The sequence below is a fragment of the Oncorhynchus keta genome, chromosome 5 (assembly GCF_023373465.1).
Source record: "Oncorhynchus keta strain PuntledgeMale-10-30-2019 chromosome 5, Oket_V2, whole genome shotgun sequence".
Classification (NCBI taxonomy): domain Eukaryota; kingdom Metazoa; phylum Chordata; class Actinopteri; order Salmoniformes; family Salmonidae; genus Oncorhynchus; species Oncorhynchus keta.
Genome location: NC_068425.1, coordinates 2,714,584 through 2,737,309, shown reverse-complemented (window position 1 = coordinate 2,737,309; position 22,726 = coordinate 2,714,584). Strand labels below are relative to the sequence as shown.

The 22,726-nt window shown below is 44.4% G+C and overlaps 2 protein-coding genes across 2 annotated transcripts; both read right to left on the bottom strand.

Annotated features, from left to right (window-relative positions):
- Positions 1-2,763: 2,763 nt before the first annotated feature.
- LOC118384269 (uncharacterized) lies at positions 2,764-14,846 on the bottom strand. The gene is made up of 12 exons (XM_035770656.2): positions 14,528-14,846; positions 9,121-9,232; positions 8,754-8,847; positions 8,510-8,564; positions 7,262-7,402; positions 6,885-7,045; positions 5,106-5,204; positions 4,801-4,946; positions 4,458-4,629; positions 4,214-4,326; positions 4,023-4,107; positions 2,764-3,938 (listed from the first exon to the last, which is right to left on the bottom strand). Exons 1-12 carry the CDS (start codon positions 14,643-14,645, stop codon positions 3,882-3,884), a joined length of 1,353 nt encoding a protein of 450 aa, XP_035626549.2. The 5' UTR covers positions 14,646-14,846; the 3' UTR covers positions 2,764-3,881.
- A 210-nt stretch (positions 14,847-15,056) lies between these two features.
- Positions 15,057-21,311, bottom strand: nudt9 (nudix (nucleoside diphosphate linked moiety X)-type motif 9). The gene is made up of 8 exons (XM_035770661.2): positions 20,748-21,311; positions 20,265-20,549; positions 20,052-20,141; positions 19,539-19,625; positions 17,537-17,648; positions 16,601-16,747; positions 16,332-16,416; positions 15,057-16,087 (listed from the first exon to the last, which is right to left on the bottom strand). The coding sequence occupies exons 1-8, from the start codon at positions 20,837-20,839 to the stop codon at positions 15,942-15,944; spliced, it is 1,044 nt and encodes a 347-aa protein (XP_035626554.1). The 5' UTR covers positions 20,840-21,311; the 3' UTR covers positions 15,057-15,941.
- Between the last annotated feature and the right edge of the window lie 1,415 nt (positions 21,312-22,726).

Genomic DNA, 22,726 nt, shown 5'->3' with positions numbered 1-22,726 from the left:
TAGGGGTTAGTTTGAATGAGGTAGCCTAGTGGTTAGTTTGAATGAGGTAGCCTAGGGGTTAGTTTGAATGAGGTAGCCTAGGGGTTAGTTTGAATGAGGTAGCCTAGGGGTTAGTTTGAATGAGGTAGCCTAGTGGTTAGTTTGAATGAGGTAGCCTAGTGGTTAGTTTGAATGAGGTAGCCTAGGGGTTAGTTTGAATGAGGTAGCCTAGTGGTTAGTTTGAATGAGGTAGCCTAGTGGTTAGTTTGAATGAGGTAGCCTAGTGGTTAGTTTGAATGAGGTAGTCTAGTGGTTAGTTTGAATGAGGTAGCCTAGGGGTTAGTTTGAATGAGGTAGCCTAGTGGTTAGTTTGAATGAGGTAGCCTAGTGGTTAGTTTGAATGAGGTAGCCTAGTGGTTAGTTTGAATGAGGTAGCCTAGGGGTTAGTTTGAATGAGGTAGCCTAGTGGTTGGACCAGTAACCCGAAAGGTTGCAAGATCAAATCCCTGAGCTGACAAGATAAAAATCTGTTGTTCTGAACAAGGCAGTAAACCCACTGTTCCTAGGCCGTTATTGAAAATAAGAATTTGTTAAATTTGTTAGATAAAGGTAAAAAAGTAAATAATTTAAATCCTGTCAAGGCATTCCTCAGTTTCTTTCCAGTTGTGTGCGAACAAGTTAAGAGTACATTTGGGTCCCATTTCCATGCATATTTTAGTTCAGTCATAACATTAAGATGTCATTTCCTCGTTTGAGATATATTGGTTTAATAGATTCATCCTTATCACCATTACATTTTTATTATTATGCAACCAGCTTGTCTCTCCTTTGCTGCAGAGCCACACACAAATCCAACCAAGTCCAACCATAAGTCCTTAATAAATATTTTAACTTTGGCACTGTCTCTGTCTGTGTGCTCTCAGAATGGAGCAGAGTACCCCTGGAGTTACTTCTCTTGGGTTTCCTAGCCAATGTGTCAGCGGCCATATTGGAAATGACCACCCAGGTGCTTCTACACCTGCATTGCTTGCTGTTTGGGGTTTTAGGCTGGGTTTCTGTACAGCACTTTGAGATATCAGCTGATGTACGAAGGGCTATATAAATACATTTGAATTGATTTGATTTAAAGGACTAAATTTATGATTGCGCTATTGCCAAAACTACTTTATTTAGAGATGCCCTAGCTGTGTGATATTTGGTGGCTCTATTATTACAAAGTCCAATAAATCTTCACCTAGCTGCTGGACTATGGTCAAAATGATCTCTATGTCCCCTATTGGGTCTTAAGTGTAGTTTATGATCAGAATGATATTTTTCCCATAGGGAAGTGCGGGACTATCATGTGATCGTTCCTTAACCCATAGAAAGTCCTGACTCCCGCCCAATTGACTACTTTCAAATGGTGGAAGCGCTCAATGGCAATGTCCATGCCAAAATAGGTTTTATCCATCTAGAGCAGGGCTCTCCTACCTTGTTCCTCGAGCGCTACCATCCTGTAGGTTCACTCCAACCCTAATCTAGCGTACCCGATTCTAATAATTAGCTGGTTGATAAACTGAATCAGGTTAGTTACAACTGGGGTTGGATTGAAAACCTACAGGGTTGGAGAGCCCTAATCTAGAGTCCTCTATCAAACTGATTTGTTCCGTCTTCTGTGTCTTCCAAATAACTATTCTGAGTAATCTCGTAGTGTCATAATGTAGAGAAAAAAGGAGACATTTCTGCCCTGCTAGAGCTGCCCCAGTCAACTGTAAGTGCTGTTATTGTGAAGTGGAAACATCCACTTGAAGCGGTAGGCCACACAAGCTCACAGAACAAGACCGCAGTGCTGAAGCACGTAGCGTGTAAAGATCGTCTGTCCTCGGTTGCAAACACTCACTATCGAGTTCCAAACGGCCTCTAGAAGCAACGTCAGCACAACAACTGTGAGAACTGGAATGAGATGATCGATGATCGGGGGTCCACATACTTTTGGCCACATAGTGTATGACTCAATGCGAACTCAACTGAGTGAATGGTTTCTGAAATTGACACGACAGAACTGAGCTTACCTGTGATTAGAATGACATTTACGGTCTTATTAGGCCTGCCATTGGCAGACCTAGAGGCCTTCATCTCTTGAAATTGCCAGGGCTATATCTGGTCCCAGTCCGCCCCTGGTTTCACCTCGTGACAAAATGTAGGCTACATGAAATGTCATAAACATTACCAGTTTGTTTAAGCAGAAGTTAAGACAGATGCATCCCATTTATGTTCATCTCTGATCCCCACAATGTTCTCTTATCACAGATGCTGAGTGGGAGGTTCCATCCACTTCCACAATCCAGGAGGACCCACCCCCTGCTCAGGAGTGCCCCAAACACCCTCTCATGGTCAGGATGTTCCATTCCCTCACCAAACTCTTCAGAGGAGCTTCAGAAATGCAGTATGCCTGGACTACCCGGTACAGACAGAAGAGAACTAGGCCCCGCTCGGAGCCTGGTTCCCCTCCAGGTTTCCTCATTCTAGGGAATTCTTCCTGGCCACTGTCCTTTTGCTTAGCTTGCTCCTTGGGGTGTAGGCCAGTCGATTAAATGCCTAAACTATGTTTAACCACTTAAAGTGGTTTGAAAATGTGACGCTGCCTGCTCAAATCCTATTGGGGGGCACTACACGCCACACAATAGGTTAACAAATGTGACATCAATTTTCTCACTGCACATATGGAAATAGAGGTTGGCATGGCTGATGCCAAACATGGGGTCGATATTCTAAAAATTCACGACACCTGCTGAACTGAAAACATTGGTTTGTACAAACTGTGCGTTTTAATTATATAATTTTGAATGAAACAGTAACAATGTAGGAAAAAAAAGTTAGAGAAGAAGAAAAAAAAAGAACAGGCTCTCGGTGTCATATCATGGTTGTTAACTGCTTGGTCAGACATCAGTACAAAGCAGCCGTTGTGCTTATTCATGAGTCTCCCATTACATAAGTCTTACAGTTAGTAACAGTTGACATAATCAAGGTCAGAAAATGTGTGGAAGTGCACAATTGCAGCTTTGAACCGAACAGCAAGTAAACAGCCCTGCAAAAGTCATTTGATGCCGATTTGCTTACCGGAGACACGGATTGCTGAGTTCACCTTGTACAAAAACACAGGTCCCATGTAATGTTATTGGTTTATATTGCATCATAGGTGTTTGTCTGAGCAAACAGGCACAGCTGTGGCTACAAAAAAAACAACAACATTGAAACACATATATATAAATGCTTTGTTCAAATCATAATGTAGTTAGTGCACAGAATTCTATCATACAAAAATACCGGTCCCATGATGCCAGTTTGCATGAGGGTTTGAAAAACAACCAGGTAACATGGCAGTGAAACACGGGTAAATGAATGAGTACCACAGAGTTGGTTTCTAAGAGCTTCCTGTATCAGACATTAAAGGTGATCTGTGGTTTACAATAACATGAATGAACAGACATTGGACTGACAACACTTGGACAAGGATACATTTCCCATGTCACCCTGCGTGCGCCCGAGAGACACGTAAAACTGGTGCGTTCAAGACAAGTCGGAAACTCCAACATTTTCGACTTGGAAATTCGTCGTAGAAAGGAGGAGGCCCAAGTTGTCTACCTGGTGGTTCATTTCACTCACCTGATGTCCCAGGTCTGAATCAGTCCCTGATTAGAAGGACAGGATTAACACCAGAAGTGTTTTGGCCTTTGATGACCAACATTGAACAGCCCCAGAGTTTCCAACTTGTCGTAAATGCACCATAAAGGCATGGCCAGGAATGCATGAACAGTTTAAACCCTACATTACATTTGGTCCTCTACAGTGGGAATGTTAAGTGGTACTTCTGTGGTTTCCTCCATTCTTTCCTTCCATCGATCCATCCCATGCTTTTTCTATCAGTCCATATCTTGATCACCCACACTCTGGCGAAGGTATTCCTCATAGAGCTTCTTCTACAAGAAGGGAGAGATACGCTGTTAGTGGAAAAGCACGCGCACACACACACACACACACACACACGCTCACACACACACTACCTTCTTGGTCTTTACCACCTCCTGCACATAATCCAGCTTTTCCTGTAGCTGCCTCTTCTGTCGGCCAGAGAGAGTGGGCCGAGATCTGCAGAGAGAGAGAGAGAGAGATGCTTTAGGCATAATTCATTGATAACTGGTGGCACTTGAAGTTGAACAAGATCCCGCAGTTTGAGAGTGTGCTCAGCTCTTACCTGAAGGAGAAGCGGGCAAGGATGAGGAGTAGGAAGGAGAGGAAGATGAGTCCGCCACAACTGTAGAGCTGGTACTCCACAGACATAGAGTCAAACATTCTCACTACAGGAGCCTGTTGGGGACAAAGGGCAAAGAGTCAAACACTAAAACTTCCCCCACTCCGTCTCACACACACGACCATGGTCAGATTAACACCCCTCCCCACACCCCTTCACTCGGTCTCTCTCTTACAAATACACTGACCAGATAGAGAGAGAGGGCTTCGATGCCATCATGCCCCAGGGACATCTCTATCAGCTCTCTGGAGAGGCTGCCCAGCACCAGGGCTGCCATCAGCATGAAGGGGACACTGAAGCCCAGAAGAGCCAACACACAGCCCTTACAGCGCGCCCGCCGGTTACCTACACTGGTCTGCCTGAGGGGGAGAGAGAGACAGAGAGAGAGAGAGATTGTTGTGTTGGAAAGGAGAGAAGATCAGTGACCTGTGCTTGTGTCATCGACAATATCCTCAGTCACTGTTTTTTCAGCAAGTTGAGAATGACGTGGTAGGTGTAAAAAACACACTAAGTACGCAGGCGTGTGTTACCTGTCGTGGCTGAGAGTATCTGCAATGGCCTTAGTGATGAGCTCACAGTCCTTCTCTAGTGAGTTGAGCGTGTTCTGGACCGTCTGGTTGATGGTCTTCTCGATGGTGCGACATGCCTCCTCAATCTGGTTCACACAGCGACTGGGCTGGGGTTGGGACAAGCAGGTGGAAGGGAAGTTCATAACATACATCTGTAGTATACATACATTTGATTTATGTAGCTAGGATTGTCCCAAGATTGCCCAGGTTGGCACATCCAGTGACATTCAGGTGCAGTGTACAAAAAAGGTGGGTGCGGTGGCTACCTTGTTGGGGTTGGGGACGTAGATGGTAGGCATGTCAAAGCCACACTTGTTGAGTCCCGGCCGCTTGCACAGCTCCTGGACGATCTGCATCATCACCCTCTGAAACAGCCATTCGCGTGACAGGGAGATTAGTTGATATCATAAACTAAATCAGAAATTTCAAGCAGCAACCCCCCTCTTATACACTACTGCTACGATGTTGTTATCTATGCATAGTCACTTTAATAACTCTACCTACATGTACAAATGACCTCAACTAACCGGTGGCCCGCACATAGACTCTGTACCATTACCCCCCTGTGTGTAGTCTTGCTATTGTTATTTTACTGCTGCACTTTAACTACTTGTTAATTTTATTTCTCATTCTTATCCGTATTTTTTTTTAACTGCATTGTTGGTTAGGGGTTCGTAAGTAAGTACATGTGACTAATAACATTTGACTGCACAACTCTGCCAGGACCTAAGATCAAGGGAGTTTTTTAGTACGATATCTCGACACATTGATGAAAATAATCATGGCCTCAACCTTCAAGCTGCATACTGGACCCTATTCCAACTAAACTACTGAAAGAGCTGCTTCCTGTGCTTGGCCCTAAGACTCATCTCTTCAGTGGGTCCTATGTTGGAGTGTAGTCTGGCCCAGGAGTGTGAAGGTGAACGGAAAGGCTCTGGAGCAACGAACCGCCCTTGCTGTCTCTGCCTGGCCGGTTCCCCTCTTTCCACTGGGATTCTCTGCCTCTAACCCTATTACAGGGGCTGAGTCACTGGCATACTGGTGCTCTTCCATGCCGTCCCTAGGAGGGGTGCGTCACTTGAGTGGGTTGAGTCACTGACGTGATCTTCCTGTCTGGGTTGGCGCCCCCCCTTGGGTTGTGCCGTGGCGGAGATCTTTGTGGGGTATTTACCCGGCCTCGTCTCAGGATGGTAAGTTGGTGGTTGAAGATATCCCTCTAGTGGTGTGGGGGATGTGCTTTGGCAAAGTGGGTGGGGTTATATCCTGCCTGTTTGGCCCTGTCCGGGGGTATAGTCGGACGGGACCACAGTGTCTCCTGACCCCTCCTGTCTCAGCCTCCAGTATTTATGCTGCAATAGTTTGTGTCGGGGGGCTAGGGTCAGTCTGTTATATCTGGAGTATTTCTCCTGTCTTATCCAGTGTCCTGTGTGAATTTAAGTATGCTCTCTCTAATTCGCGCTCGGAGGAGGACCTGAACCCTAGGACCATGCCTCAGGACTACCTGGCATGATGACACCTTGCTGTCCCCAGTCCACCTGACCATGCTGCTGCTCCAGTTTCAACTGTTCTGCCTGCGGCTATGGAACCCTGACCTCCTCACCGGACGTGCTACCTGTTCAACGCTCTAGAAACAGTAGGAGCGGTAGAGATACTCTGAATGATCGGCTATGGAAAGCCAACTGACATTTACTTGATTGATTGGATTATAAAATAAAGCTGGCCAACTCCGTCCCAGCCAACTGTCAACCTTGTTGATATTGTGGATATGTATAAAGTGTGTGTAATAGGGAATTTCCAGGTGTAATAGACACAAAAGCGGTCGTTGATAAAGTGTTTATTTTTTAATCTCTAGTTTTGTATGAAACCTCCAGCAAGGAAGCAGAGAAAACCAGTGTGTCCTCGGAACTGGCACCTTTAGACTGGCGCCAATACTATCAGCAGATAGGTTATGGACAGTTAAACTTCACGTTACCCTTCAGTTACCCTTCAAGTCTAGTGACCAAAAAACCTTGCACGAACAGAATCATGTGCGTGTGCGTGTGTACCTGTCTGTCCGACTCTCCCCCGGCCTCGTCGGCCTTGCTGAGGTAGAAGCGCAGACGGTCGCCGTGCTTCTCGTTGAGCTTCTCCACGATGTTGAGGGTGCGTTTGCACAGTGCCTGGCCCATGGGGTCAAAGAACACCAGGATGAGGTCACACAGCTCGCCTGGGATGGGACAGAGACGAGCCTGTTATGTTCTGTTCAATTAGCCAGATAGAGAAATACAGAAACATGAAATACTGTAGCCATCTTTACACACAGATGGTGTGTGTGTGTCATGATGAAACACAGAGATGAATAAGAAAACATGCTGTAAAGTCAACAGTACCTTCACAGAATTACACACCCTACACCACACAGCGCCATATTGTGGTGACCTACCCAGCCACATGATGGCCTGGTCCACATCGAAGGGGTACTTCATGTCCCCGTCCACCAGGCCAGGAGAGTCCACAAACGTCACCAGGCTGAAGCGCTTTTGCCTCGAAGTGCAGATCTCAGTACCCAGGTACTCAGACACACCTACAGGCAGAGAGAGAGAAAGAGAAGTTAAAGTGATGAAAGAGTGAGTGTGTGGGAGGGGGAGAGACCTTTACTTGAATGGTATTTTCAAACATTTCTCTCAGAGGCTGACTAATGTTTTCGAATGGGTTGTCAGAAATACAATGGTGATGACAGCATGACTATCACATCATATACAGTGGCCAGAAAAAGTATGTGAACCCCTATGGAATTACCTGGACTTATGCATACATTTTCATCAAATAAAATGCGATCTTCATCTACGTCACAACAATGGACAAAGACAGTTTGCTTAAACTAATTACACGTTTTCATGTCTTCATTGAACACACCGTGTAAACATTCACAGTGCAGGGTGGGAAAAGTATGTGAACCCTTGGATTGAATAACTGGTTGACCCTCCTTTGGCAGCAACAACCTCAACCAAACGTTTTCTGTAGTTGCGGATCAGACCTGCACAACGGTCAGAAGGAGTTTTGGACCGTTCCTCTTTACAAAACTGTTTCAGTTCAGCAATATTCTTGGGATGTCTGGTGTGAGCCGCTCACAAAGGTCATGGCACAGCGTCTCAATCGGGTTGAGGTCAGGACTCTGATTGGGCCACTCCCGCTGTTTAGCGTTGTAGACGCATTGTAGACTCGTCGACAGAGATGATAGCATCTTCCAGAGATTTCTGTAAGTCTTTAGCTGACAGTCTAGGATTCTTCTTAACCTCATTGACCATTCTGAGCTGTGCTCTTGCAGTCATCTTTGCAGGACGACCACTCATAGGGAGAGTAGCAACAGTGCTGAAATGTATCCATTTATAGACAATTTGTCTTACTGTGGACTGATGAACATCAAGGCTTTTAGAGATACTTTTGTAACCCTTTCCAGCTTTATGCAAGTCAACAATTCTTAATCCTACGTCTTCTGAGATCTCTTTTGTTCGAGGGATGGTTCACATCAGGCAATGCTGTATTCAATAGTTTAAGCAACTGTTTGTCTGTTGTTGTGACTTAGATGAAGATCAAATCAAATTTTATTACCAATTAATGCAGAAATCCAGATAAGGGCTCACATTCTTTGACGCTGACGAATGGGGTTGAATCAACTCTGAAATCTCACCTTTGAGCTCGAGTAGAGGTTTGAAGTGTGGGTAAAGGTGCAGCGTGGCATTTCCCTAAAATACACCAAGAAACCAAGCCAAAGTTGACATTCTGCGAGAATAACACATCCACCATACACTGTGTGAGCACTTACTCAGTTAAAAAGTCAAACCCCTCAAAGTACCTCAACGAAAGTGCATGAATTGAGGAGCAAACTGAAGTTGAAGAGGAAATTCACTCTGAACTGTACCAGCTGTACTCACAGTCAGAGACTCTCTCTTGCGGCCACTTGTGACAAAGCTGAAGCCTTGCGTCTCAATGGCCACTCCTGTGCGCTGGATGTGTTCCTCCACATACCTGAGACAGAAAGTTTACAGCAGACATTTTAACAAGCACTCTCTCTGGTATTCACACGTTATACGAGGTGTATGTCCACACACACACACACACACACACAAATGGACCACGGGACATAATTACAATGACTTTGAAGCAAAGGGAAGCATAGGGGACAGTAGCATCAGTGTAGGGAAAAGTCCCAGTCTCTGATGGAACACTTTTCAAAGTGCATCCTTCTCTCCACTCTTCCTGTGGCTGTCAATGGTAAACCTCGATCTGATTGAACATTACCAGTTGATGAAGGAGCTCTTGCCGGCAGAGTGGTTGCCCATCAACATGACCGTGATCTTTTTCCTGGGAGCCAGCAGAGTCACGCCAACGGACTGGGCCACTGCCACCAGCCCTAGAATGGAGACATGGAGGGATGTGATCAGGACACTTAGCCAACCTGGGCTAGCTAGCTGTGATATAAATACTAGCTTTAAAAAGAATTGCTCGCTGACGTGACGAGTTTCGTATAATGCCGGTTGATCAACTGTTAGTTTTCTAGTATTAGACACTAAGCTATAGCTAGCCAGCTAATCTAGCTACCACTAACTATTGCTAACAACTCCTACTGGTTGCGTTAAAGCGGCAATCCTTAACTGAAATATTAACAGTGTCCTCACCGCCACAGTTTCAATCAAATACAACCACTTGAAATTCATAGATTACGCTATGCATGCAAGGGTTCTGATGGGGTTCGACTGTTGAACTAAGCTCAGGCATTTATACGTTATATTCTTCATGAATCAATGGGTAGCTACATACCATTCATCTATAAGCAACTAAGGTGCCTCCCACAAAAAAAAATGACCAATGGGTAAAATCATGTGTTAATTCTGTATTTAATCATCTAAAATCAAAATGTTCCAAACCTAATTTCTCTATCATAAGCCGTTCAAAAGGGCCCCAAAGTGACTCCTCTTATCAACTGTGCACAAGAATGTCCTCTGTTTTGTCTCAGGAATTCAGTATTGTCTGTGTTGGTCTTGCCAACCCCCATTTTCATACCTCTGAGAAGCAAAGGTAACACCATCTGGCTCTGATACACTATATACACATTCTTGGCAGTAGAATGACCTTACTGAAGAGCTCAGTGACTTTCAACATGGCATCCTATCCAACAAGTCAGTTAATCAAATTTCTGCCTCTGCTAGAACTGCCCCGGTCAATTGTAAGTGCTGTTATTGTGAAGTGGAAACATCTAGGAGCAACAACGGCTCAGCCGCAAAGTGGTAGGCCACAGAAGCGACAGGACGGGCCGCGGAGTGCTGAAGTGCGTAGCGAGTAAAAATCGTCTGTCCTCGGTTGCAACACTCACTACAGAGTTCTAAACTGCCTCTGGAAGCAACTTCAGCCCAATAATTGTTAGTCGGGAGCATCATGAAATGGGTTTCCATGGCCGAGCAGCCGTACACAAGCCTAAGATCCCCATACGCAATGCCAAGAGTCGGCTGGAGTGGTGTAAAGCTCACCGTCATTGGAGCAGTGGAAAAGCGTTCTCTGGAGTGATGAATAACGGTTCACCATCTGGCAGTCCGACAGCCAAATCTGGGTTTGGCGGATGCCAGGAGAATGCTACCTGCCTGAATGCATAGTACCAACTGTAAAGTTTGGTGGATGAATGGTCTGGGGCTGATTTTCATGGTTCAGGCCCCTTAGTTCCAGTGTAGGGAAATATTAAATCTTGAATAGGAAGGTCAACCGCAAGTCAGGCCTCATCGCCCAACATCAGTGCCAGACCTCACGAATGCGCGTGGCTGAATGGAAGCAAGCAAAGAATGCCTTGTAATTCTTGTTAATTCCTTGTAACTTAAGCTTTAGGCCTTGTACATGAATCCATTCATTTTACAAAGTAATTAAATACACTTGTATTTAGAATTCTATTCTTTATTTCCCATTACTGTCACTCAAGTCTCCATGCATATTCCTATGAATACTATGGGGCCAGATAAAGATAATTTAATGGGATAATTGCTTAGTCTTATTACGTGTCGCATTGTGAGGTATATAAACTCAGCAAAAAATAAAACGTCCTCTCACTGTCATCTGTGTTTATTTCAAGAAAACTTAACGTGTAAATATTTGTATGAACATAAGATTAAACAACAGACATAAACTGAACAAGTTACACAGACATATAACTAACAGAAATGGAATAATGTGTCCCTGAACAAAAGGGGGGGCAAAATAAAAAGTAACAGTCAGTATCTGGTCTGGCCACCAGCTGCATTAAGTACTGCAGTGAGTCTCCTCCTCATGGACTGCACCAGATTTGCCCGTTCTTGCTGTGAGAATGTTACCCTGCAAGTTCCCGGACATTTCTGGGGGGAGTGGCCCTAGCCCTCAGATCCAACAGGTCCCAGACCTGCTCAATGGGATTGAGATCCGGGCTCTTCGCTGGCCATGGCAGAACACTGACATTCCTGCCTTGCAGGAAAGCCTGCAGGAAGGGTACCACATGAGGGAGGAGGAGGTCTACCCTGTAATGCTCAGCGTTGAGATTGCCTGCAATGACAACAAGCTCAGTCCGATGATGCTGTGACACACCACCCCAGACCATGACGGACCCTCCACCTCGATCCAGCTCCAGAGTACAGGCCTCAGTGTAATGCTCATTCTTTCGACGAAAAACGCAAATCCGACCATCACCCCCTGGTGAGACAAAACCGTGACTCGTCAGGGAAGAGCACTGTCTTATCCAGCGACGGTGGGTTTGTGCCCGTAGGCGACGTTGTTGCCGGTGATGTCTGGTGAGGACCTGCCTTACAACAGCCCTACAAACCCTCAGTCCAACCTCTCTCAGCCTATTGCGGACAGTCTGAGCACTGATGGAGGGATTGTGGGTTCCTGGTGTAACTCAGGCTGTTGTTGTTGCCATCCTGTACCTGTCCCAAAGGTGTGATGTTCAGATGTACCGATTCTGTGCAGGCGTTTTTACACATGGTCTGCCACTGCGAGGATGATCAGCTGTCCATCCTGTCTCCCTGTAGCGATGTCTTAGGCGTCTCACAGTACAGAGATTGCAATTTATTGCCCTGGCCACATCTGCTGTCCTCATGCCTCCTTGCAGCATGCCTAAGGCACATTCACACAGATGAGCAGGGACTCTGGGCATCTTTCTTTTGGTGTTTTTCAGTAGTCAGTAGAAAGGCCTCTTTAGTGTCCTAAGTTTTCATAACTGTGACCTTAATTGCCTACCCCTCTGTAAGCTATTAGTGTCTTAATGACCGCTCCACAGGTGCATGTTCATTGATTGTTTATGGTTCATTGAACAAGCATGGGAAACTATGTTTAAACCCTTTACAATGAAGATCTGTGAAGTTATTTGGATTTTTACGAATTACCTTTGAAAGACAGGGTCCTGAAAAAGGGACATTTCATTTTTTGCTGAGTTTATAATATACTGCATATTCAAATATTACTGCCCACTACAAACATTACTGGAGTTATCTCGGTAGGATGGCCAGAATTAGGGTGACAAACAATGGAGGTCAGAGGGGGGGGGGGAATGATTTTTTAAAAAAGTGGCAAAATAAAATAAATTTGTCTCACGAGCGCTCAACATCGTCATGTTGTAGCTGAGAGAATATTTGTTTTTAGTTTCCCCTGTCATTGCAAATCGTCCATGGGTTGTTTAAGGGAAGGGGGGGGATTGCGCTCACTGTGGTTGCCACATTGAGACATTGCTATGGAGTTAAGTTGTTCAGCCCTCAGGGGAACCCTAACGGGCCTGGTGCCAAGCAGTTGCCTGCCGGGCCTGTTCACAAGCTGCACGTCTGGTTCTGTGGATCTGAATGTACAACGTGCGTGTAGTCTGCAGCACAATAATAAGCATGTTTTGGAAATGATAGGAAAATGACAGGCATATCGGAATTCCACAGTTCACGTGCGTATTGAACCGTAGGGGGGCGGACCGAACCATTTGACAACGTACTGTGTACCGTTGCATCCCTTGTATGCATGGATAATAAAACAGAGTAGCAGCAGAGTAAAAATGTGGGTGGGAAATAGTCCGGATAGCCATTTGATTAGCTGTTCAGGAATCTGAGGACCCATGCCAAATCTTTTCAGTCTCCCGAGGGAAAATAGGCGTTGTTGTGCCCTCTTCACAACTGTCTTGGTGTGTTCCGACCATGATAGTTTGTTGGTGATGTGGACACCAAGGAACTTGAAGCTCAACCTGCTCCACTACAGCCCCGTCGATGAGAATGGGGGCGTGTTCGGCCCTCCTTTTCCTGTAGTCCACAATCATCTCCCTTGTCTTGATCAAGTTGAAGGAGAGGTTATCCTGGCACCACACGGCCAGGTCTCTGACCTCCTCCCTATAGGCTGTCTCATCGTTGTCGGTGACCACTGTTGTGTCGTCAGCAAACTTAATGATTGTGTTGGAGTCACGCTTGGCAATGCAGTCATGGGTGAACAGGGAGTACGACGTCGTTGATGCACTGATGAAATCAGTGAATGATGTGGTGTACTCCTCAATGCCAACTGAAGAATCCCAGAACATATTCCAGTCTGCGCTTGAAATGCAGTCTTGTAGCTAAGCATCTTCGTCATCTGACCACTTCCTTATTGAGAGAGTCACTGTTACTTCCTGTTTTTGATTGTAAGCAGGAGGATAGAGTTATGGTCAGATGGAGGGAGAACTTTGTACGTGTCTGTGGAGTAAAGGTGGTCTAGAGTTTTTTCCCCTCTGGTTGCACATTTAACATGCTGGTAGAAATGAGGTAAAACAGATTTACGTTTCCCTGCATTAAAGTCCCCGGCCACTATGAGCGCACGTTTTGGTTCATGTCAATGCAGAGCTATACAGAGCCCTCCACATAGTAAACCAATTTGAGAGGTGCACAGCGAGCTCAATTTGGCCTCTGGAGGCTATGTAATTACGTCACACCATCCACACCGCTTTCTTATCAAGCATAAATTGTCTCTTGTCCATAGGATATAGTGTATTTGTCATTTTAGAGAACTATCGCTTTAAAAAAAATGTGTGATGAACACGAATTAATATATTTGATGTGATTTAATTAATCCATTAAACACATGTACTTTTAACATTCTGTGCCAGATAGAACCTTATGGCTGAACCCAGATTAAAAACAATGAACACAATAACATATTTGGGGGCCAGAGCTAAACCAGGGTTTGGCTTTGGGGAAACCCTGCCTATAGCCACCGGTTATGTTGCTTATGCCTGGAGCCAGCCCTGCTCAGAACTATGCTTTGTGAAGATGGACCCTTATAAGTCCCAACGTCTGATTTGTCTTCGTAAAATGCATTTTATAACAAACATTTGAACACTATATAGCTGACAATGTACAAATCTGTCGTTCTGCCCCTGAGCAAGGCAGTTAGCCCACTGTTCCCCGGGCGCCGATGACGTGGATGTCGATTAAGGCAGCCCCGCACCTTTCTGATTCAGATGGGTTGGGTTAAATGGGTGACACATTTCAGTTGTACAACTATGAATCCCTCTTCCCTTTCAACGTAATGCTAGCTAGCTACTAGCTAACGCGTTAGTCAGAATCAATGAGTCATACCAAATATAGCTAAACATACAGGCTGAATGACATTCCGACAGCAAATGTCTGCTGAAATTGGTTGATATCTTCATTAAATCTTCATTTGATGAGACATTAGCTAGCTAACTCACCACTGTCGGCATCGATGTACAATTGATGACAGTCTCGTAAAATGCGCTCATCGCAAGACACACTTCCAGACAACGAGTCGGCATTTGCCGCGATTCGGCTCTTGATTTTCCCAGACATTGCAAAACGTTAATCCAAACGTATCAATGAAAATAACAAATGTTGCTTTAAACTATAAAAGTATTAACTAGCTACTCATGAAATTTCAGATTGATCTAAAAAAAAATACCCCTCTTCTTACTCATTCTAAGTTTAAATCACCCCGGTCGGTAGTAAAGGAACGTAGGAGCCACGTAGTCAACTAGAATACGCAAAGCCTTTCGGGTACTGTAGTTCCTGGTTGTCCTTTTTCTTTGGTATCATGTCGTTTGCACATGCATCTACTGTGCAGTTGTATGTGGTCAGTCATGTTACGTTTTGTAATACAAAATCAAATGAAAGAATTGCACCACCAACTAACCCTACACACATATACCAAAATATATTTGTTTACATAACACTTGGCTTCATCACAAACAAAATAGACTGATATTGTTTAAAATGCCTTTATTTTTTGATCACGGCATTTTTAATTGAAGCAAAAGCTAAACTCAGACGCGTTTCGGGATCATGGCCTTGGTCAAGGAGTAACAAAGAAACAATGAGAGCATCTTCTTCTTTTGAGCAAACCAGGTTCCCATCAGCCCTGATTACAGAGTGGTTACACATGAGTCATTGGTGGACACCACATAGTAAACAGCAATAGATAATACACATTCTAAATATATATATCAAAACACATATTAAGATTAGAAGCATTAGAGATCTAAGTGGTTCTTACCTTGAATATGGAAGGACACATGTATTTCTCACCATTTATGTAGGGTCAATAGTTTGCTAAAACTACTTTGTGGTGTGTTTTTAGCCCTATTACCATTTTCTATGTTTTGTGGTTCATAGTTGTTGCCATCTAATGAGCTTTGTAGTATGGCTCTTCTCACTATATATGTTTCCGTCCTTCCATAACAACTCTGTTGTTGTTTTTGTCGCACTGCTTTGCTTTATCTTGGTCAGGTCGCCGTTGTAAATGAGAACTTGTTCTCAACTCGCCTACCTGGTTAAATAATGGTGAAATAAAAAGGCCATAACTTCTTAAGACCTTTCTACTGCTTCTAACCTCAATATGCATTTTGATAGTGTATATATATATTTACACTGTATATTACCTATTGCTTTTCACTGTTTACTATATCGTATGTGGTTACTCTGTAACCACTCCCTCTAATCAGGGCTGATGGGAACATGATTTGTTCAAAAGAAGACATGCTCTCATTGTTTCGTTACTCCCTGACCAAGGCCACGATGCCAAAACATAGTGATAATGCTGCAGGGCTTTGCTCCGGCCAATCCTCTTGAACGTGAGGACAGTTTCCTTGGTTACCAGTGAGCATGCCTCTCCTTGGCGACCACCTCCAAGAACTGGGAGTGGCTTGCATAGAGGGATAGGACGGAGTCAAGGTCGATCCAGTGGACTTGCCCGGCATCATCGCCCGCTTGCAACGGGAGCTCGCTCACACTGTTACCTAGGTAACCAGAGCAAAAAAAAAATCTACATTTCAGAGAACTGCAACGTGTGTACAAATAAAGAGCCGAATGGGGAAAAATGTACAGGATAAGGAAACATGTTGCATGTTATCCTGCTGTGAGAATAGCCAAATCTTCATGGTTTTCATTGAATTTAGTCAACATTTTTCCTGCATAGATAAGACTGCCTTAACTTGTTGTTGATCAGGGTCTATAATATCATAAGACTCATCATTGATTTACCTGTATCATCATGGAAGTTGACAGCAACCGTTTCCATCCAAGAGTTGTCATTATTTCTTGGGTCATCTACATAGCCCTTATAAACCTGAGAAGTAGATGAAGGACAGAGAGAGAGAGAGACAGAGAGACAGAGAGACAGAGAGAGACAGAGAGAGACAGAGAGACAGAGAGAGAGAGAGAGAGAGGAAACAAGTGTTTTATGTCAACTACACAAACAAATACAAAATGAAAATAAATATATGAGGGTAAATTCTTTCTAGCCTGCTGACCTCCAGACCCGGCGAGTTGAACAGCTGAGTGATGCGCTCGTGGATCCGCTCTCTGTCCTGGGGGGAAGCTGCCAGGGAGTTCAGAGCCTCCTCAGAGAACTCACGCTGCAGGGTGAGGGACACCAGCTCCCCCGGGTCTACCATACCCTACACACTCAAACACACGTCATCGTCCATAAGAATACAGTGAGGTGTAGAGCCATGGTTGACGCCCTATGCTCTCATGAAGGCCAAGATGATACAGATGTTCAGAGCAGGTGAGCAAGAGGAGGGAGGACTAGGTGAGCAAGAGGAGGGAGTAGCAGGTGAGAGAGAAGGAAATAGCTTTTTTTTTGGTATTATTATGAATAATTATTTTTTACCTTTATTTCACTAGGCAAGTCGGTTAATAACAAATTCTTATTTACAATGATGGCCTACCAAAAGGCCTCCTGCGGGGAAGGGGTGGGATTAAAATTACAATTAAATACTACAGGACAAAACACACCACAACATAAAGATAGACCTAAGACAACAACATACCATGGCAGCAAACATGACAACACAGCATGGTAGCAACACAACATGACAACAACATGGTAGCAACACAACATGGCAGCAGCACAAAACATAGTACAAACATTATGGCACAGACAACAGCAAAGGGCAATAAGGTAGAGACAACAATACATCACACGAAGCAGCCACAACTGTAAGTAAGAGTGTCCATGATTGAGTCTTTGAATGAAGAGATGGAGATAAAACCTTCCAGTTTCAGTGTTTGTTGCAGCTCGTTCCAGTCGCTAACTGCAGCGAGCTGAAAAGACGAGTGACCCAGGGATGTGTGTGCTTTGGGGACCTATAACAGAATGTGACTGGCAGAACGGGTGTTGTATGTGGAGGATGAGGGTTAGACAGATGAGGGAGGAAGGAAGGAGTTTAAAGAATCCCACTGACCCCTGGGATGGCCCATTCCCCACAGTCTCTCCTCTTGATGGACACAAACTGCAAAACTGGCAGTTTGGACACTGGGTGTGACACTTGCTGTCCAGCTGAGTCTCTCTTCCACCTGTAGGGCGGTGACACATACAGTAACGACAGGTTAAACTACAGTACCCAAATCTACCCCTAACTCCATAGGCCAGGGGTATTCAACTCTGACCCTACGAGGTCCGGAGTCTTGTTTTTTTTGTTCTACCTGATAATTAATTACACATCCGGTGTCCCTGGTCTAAATCATTAATTGCACAAACATGATTAGAGGGGAACAATGAAAAAATGCAGTGGCACGGGCTTCGAGGTCCAGAGTTGAGGGTCGGAAGTTTACATACACTTAGGTTGGAGTCATTAAAACTCATTTTTCAACCACTCCACAAATTTCTTGTTAACAAACTATAGTTTCGGCTAGGACATCTACTTTGTGCATGACACAAGTAACTTTTCCAAAAATTGTTTACAGACAGATTATTTAACTTACAATTCACTGTATCACAATTCAAGTGGGTCAGAAGTTTACATACACTATGTTGACTGTGCCTTTAAACAACTTGGACAATTCCAGAAGATGATGTCATGGCTTTAGAAGCCTCTGATAGGCTAATTGACATCATTTGAGTCTATTGGAGGTGTACCTGTGGATGAATTTCAAGGCCTATCTTCAAACACACTGCCTCTTTGCTTGACATCATGGGAAAATCAAAAGGAATCAGCCAAGACCTCAGAAAAAAAAATGTAGACCTCCACAAATCAGGTTCATCCTTGGGAGCAATTTCCAAACGCCTGAAGGTACCACATTCATCTGTACGAACAATAGTACGCAAGTATAAACACCATGGGACCACGCAGCCATCACACCGCTCAGGAAGGAGATGCGTTCTGTCTCCTAGAGATGAACGCACTTTGGTGTGAAAAGTACAAATCAATCCCAGAACAACAGCAAAGGACCTTGTGAAGATGCTGGAGGAAACAGGTACAAAAGTATCTATATCCACAGTAAAACGAGTCCTACATCGACATAACCTGAAAGTCTGCTCAGCAAGGAAGAGGCCACTCCTCCAAAAAAAAGGCAGACTACGTTTTGCAACTGCATATGGGGACAAAAGTCGTACACTTTGGAGAAATGTCATCTGGTCTGATGAAACAAAAACAGATCTGTTTGGCCATAATGACCATTGTTATGTTTGGAGGAAAAAGGGAGAGGCTTGCAAGCCGAAGAACACCATCCCAACCGTGAAGCACACCATCCCAACCGTGAAGCACGGGGGTGGCAGCATCATGTTGTGGGGATGCTTTGATGCAGGAGGGACTGGTGCACTTCACAAAATAGATGACATCATGAGGGAGGAAAATTATGTGGATATATTGAAGCAACATCTCATTGGAGTGGCCATCACAAAGCCCTGACCTCAATCCCATAGAAAATTTGAGGGCAGCATTGACAAAGTGTTTGTGAGCAAGGAGGCCTACAAACCTGACTCAGTTACACCAGCTCTGTCAGGAGGAATGGGCCAAAATTCACACAACTTTGTGGAAGGCTAGCCAAAACGTTTGACCCAAGTTAAACAATTTAAAGGCAATGCTACCAAATACTAATTGAGTGTATATAAACTTCTGACCCACTGGGAATGTGATGAAAGAAATAAAAGCTGAAATAAATTCTCTCTACTATTATTCTGACATTTCACATTCTTAAAATAAAGTGGTGATCCTAACTGACCTAAAACAGTGAATTATTACTAGGGTTAAATTTCAGGAATTGTGAAAAACTGAGTTTAAATGTATTTGGCTAAGGTGTATGTAAACTTCCGATTTCAACTGTATATCTTTCCCTAGGGGGTAGGGGTGGCCAACATTGGGCACAGGAGTTGGTTTGACTTTAAAGAGAGTTTGTGGGAAGGTTAGGTTATCTGAAAAGTAGATGCATAGCTTAAGAGATGATGGAATAAAGTGGGAAAGTTACCTGGTAACAATGGGATCTGCTGCATGATTGGGTCCCCATCGTCCCAGCAAACCTCTCCCAGTCAAACCAGTGCGGCCGCGAGGATTTCTACAGGAGGACAAGAGTTAGCTTACGTATGATGAATTGCTACACATTCAATTGACATGAGGTCATATACATGTAGAACTCTGCAGCAAAACACTACTTAGTAACATGCTGCAGAATGGTAGCTTAGCATTGGCTAGTCAATGCTTGAATAGGGTCACACATTTGCCACAGTTGCTTCTGACAGCTCATGTCAAGTAGGCATTATGTTGGAGATTGTAAAGACACACTCGGCAAGATGACATCAGCTTCAACAGAATTCAAATCTAAGAATGATTTTCTTGGAGATTTCCACAATTTGAGACAACAAATGGCATCCTTGGCATATTTGAATGCAGTTGACGTTGTCTGTAAAAGTAGGAAGTTGTGTATTATGGTGTAATCTTGCTGAGGATCCCCATTGTAGAACTGTGTTGGATGAAGGCTCACAGTGGCATGCCTTGCTCCACTCTGTAGTCTCCCTCGTGACTCCGCCTGTCCACATTGCCATCCAGAGCGTTAAACCGCGGGGAGAAAGACCTGTGAAGTAATACAACATTGTAAAAATACTTAATAATCATCAATAATGAACTAATCAGTTATAGCCACATTTCAGTAAAACAGATGAGAAATTTAATTTGAAACCCTCTCTCTCTCACTCACCTGATGTCCTGATCGGCCCATACAGGCTTGATGAGCACAGATGGGGCAGTGTAGCCCACTGGTTTGTACTGGGGCCAATCAGTATTCCAGTCAACTTTGTCATCAGGCACTGGGAACCGGTGTGTCTCTGAGCCGGGGTACTTTGGGCACCTGGCCTTGTTGTGAGGGGCCGAGCAGGGCATGGTGAAGACACTGGGCGGTAGCACACACAGACTACAGCCACTGGTACTGAGGCTTTTACTAACTTTGCCAATAAACTGGTCAGGAGAGAACGAGGTGAGAGGCCTGGGGAGGGAGAGAGAGATTTAACATCTAAAAGTAACATTTTAAGTAATCTTAGCATTCTATGACGATAGTAAACATAAAACAGGGAGTAGCTACAATGCAGAGAAAAAGGCAGAAGGTGAAAAGAACAGATAACTAACTAATGATACGAATAGAATGATCATAGGTCTCCAAAATGACTCCAGTAAGATTCCATACCTGATTCCTGAGGTGCAGAGGCAAAATGGAAATCCTAAAAGGCTAAGTGCTATTCGAATCGGCCCAACCCAGTTCCGTCCCACTCGTATCATAACCAGTCAGTCAACACAGTACAGGCCTGTATACACATTGATAATGCTGCAGTAACCAGGAAATACAGAAAGTCTGCTGCTATGCTTCTTTTTTTTTTAAAGGAGCGCACTGAATCGTATATGAATATTTCAATGTTGTTGCGGACGGCGCAATCATAAATTATTTTGAAGCTGCCTTTGCTCATATGATTCGATGTTTAATTCAGTTTCAACACACTGTACCACAGATACACCACAGCCTTTCGTTTCCAATGTGACAGATGAGTCACAGTGGGCAGAACAAACAAGGGGGCGGGGGGCAGAGCCAAGCACAAGCTAGCGAGTTCCTATTGTCGCGTTCTAGCAGGTATTTGCATATTTCTGCTTAGGGAACTCCTACTCTGTGAAGAGCGCGTGTAAAATCAAACGTTTTATCGATGAGAAAATTAGCACAACGTCTGCCAAAATCCATCTCGTTCCATCTTCTCCCACTGCCGGACACTTGGCTGCCTATCATCACCATATGTGGTAGTGAGTGGATACCCGGATGCTTCACACCTAAAGGTCTGGTGAAATATCTTGCTCATTGTTCTATATGTGACTGTACTGTCTTTAGTTTCAAACCGTGTTTCTGCTTCCGCATGTCGTCATAACGTGATCGGCCAGTCTGCACTTTGATCACAAATAAAACAATTAAGCCAGATGTTTCACCGGATGTATGAATCTGAAGCATCCGGTTAGCATTTCCACTTGGTGGCGTAGACACGAGAGGGATCAGAGAGGAAGAGAGGCCCAACTCGGCGGAAAATCTGTCTCCCTCCAGCAGGTGGCGTTTTTCATTGTTTCGCACACCAAGCAGGTTTAGTATGGAGGTCAATGAGTGTCAAATTTGGTCCCCAAATAGTGTATGTCTTATTTGCTACATGAGGTTTATCTGATCAAATAGAAGTTTCGTAATGCTTAAGTTGTTACAAGTGTACTAATATAAGTAGGACATGTGACATCCCGGCAAATTTGAGGGAAAAAAACACTTTATATTAGAGTTGTCTCAAGATGGCTATGCATATTCATGGCATGAGGCTAGTAGCATAGAATCTCTCTCCATTGAATACAGGCGGTTCATGGCAACAACCCTCATCAAATATTTAAAAAAGGATTGCAATAATGAGACGTATCCACCAATCCAATGAAAGGACAGCTAGACAGCCCCACCGCCTTGTTGTTAGGGTGGAGAAACATGTATCTTGTCAGTTTATCCATAATCTTCGGTGGGATACAGATTTGAGGAAAGAGAAGGAACACGAGACGGATTTGAGGGGAAAAAAGGAACACGAGACGGACGGAGGAGGTTCGATGACGTGAAAGCGTAAGAATGGCGCTGTTAAGATCAGAGATTCGTCTCCTGAGTTTACACCTTCGTTCAAGGTGTACATACCTACATCTCCTGTTTTCAAACAAAGTAATATGACTTATAGTGTTTGTGACGCTTGCCGTTTGGTGAGACGTAGACCCGGTGGCAATGGCAAGACTGAGAATACCTTGTTTGTCTTGTAGAGTCTTGATAAGCTCAGGTAATGTTATATTTGCTATTCTGTGAGGGCCTATGTTTCGAACCCGCTTCGGGGCTTTAGGTGCCAAGGATTCGGACATGTTGCAGCAGTGTGTAGAAGGGAGATCCCACAATGTGAGAAATGTGCAGGAGGGTATAGTCAGAGGGAGTGTACAGTTGGGATAGAGAAAGCACAGTGTGTCAACTGTGGGGGTGCCCGTGCAGCTGGGAATCTGAAGTGAGAGAGAGACAGGTTGAGATTGCCAGAGTCCGATTGGGGAAGAACGTTTCCTAAGCTGAGGCAGTGAAGAGAGTAGAGGATAGCCCAAGGGTGAGTGGGTCGACTGGGAGGCCCACAG

What these genes read in the sequence shown, in the direction of transcription:
- LOC118384269 (XM_035770656.2), bottom strand. Translation starts at nt 14,645, where the DNA reads ATGTCTGGGAAAATCAAGAGCCGAATCGCGGCAAATGCCGACTCGTTG. An exon ending in GTACATCGATGCCGACAGTG is followed by an intron (nt 9,233 to 14,527) that starts GTGAGTTAGCTA and finishes TCTCCATTCTAG; the next exon opens with GGCTGGTGGCAGTGGCCCAG. An exon ending in ACGTCCCCAACCCCAACAAG is followed by an intron (nt 4,947 to 5,105) that starts GTAGCCACCGCA and finishes TCCCAACCCCAG; the next exon opens with CCCAGTCGCTGTGTGAACCA.
- nudt9 (XM_035770661.2), bottom strand. Translation starts at nt 20,839, where the DNA reads ATGATACGAGTGGGACGGAACTGGGTTGGGCCGATTCGAATAGCACTT. An exon ending in GGGAATGGGCCATCCCAGGG is followed by an intron (nt 16,748 to 17,536) that starts GTCAGTGGGATT and finishes TTGAGTGTGTAG; the next exon opens with GGTATGGTAGACCCGGGGGA. An exon ending in TCAACTCGCCGGGTCTGGAG is followed by an intron (nt 16,417 to 16,600) that starts GTCAGCAGGCTA and finishes TCTACTTCTCAG; the next exon opens with GTTTATAAGGGCTATGTAGA.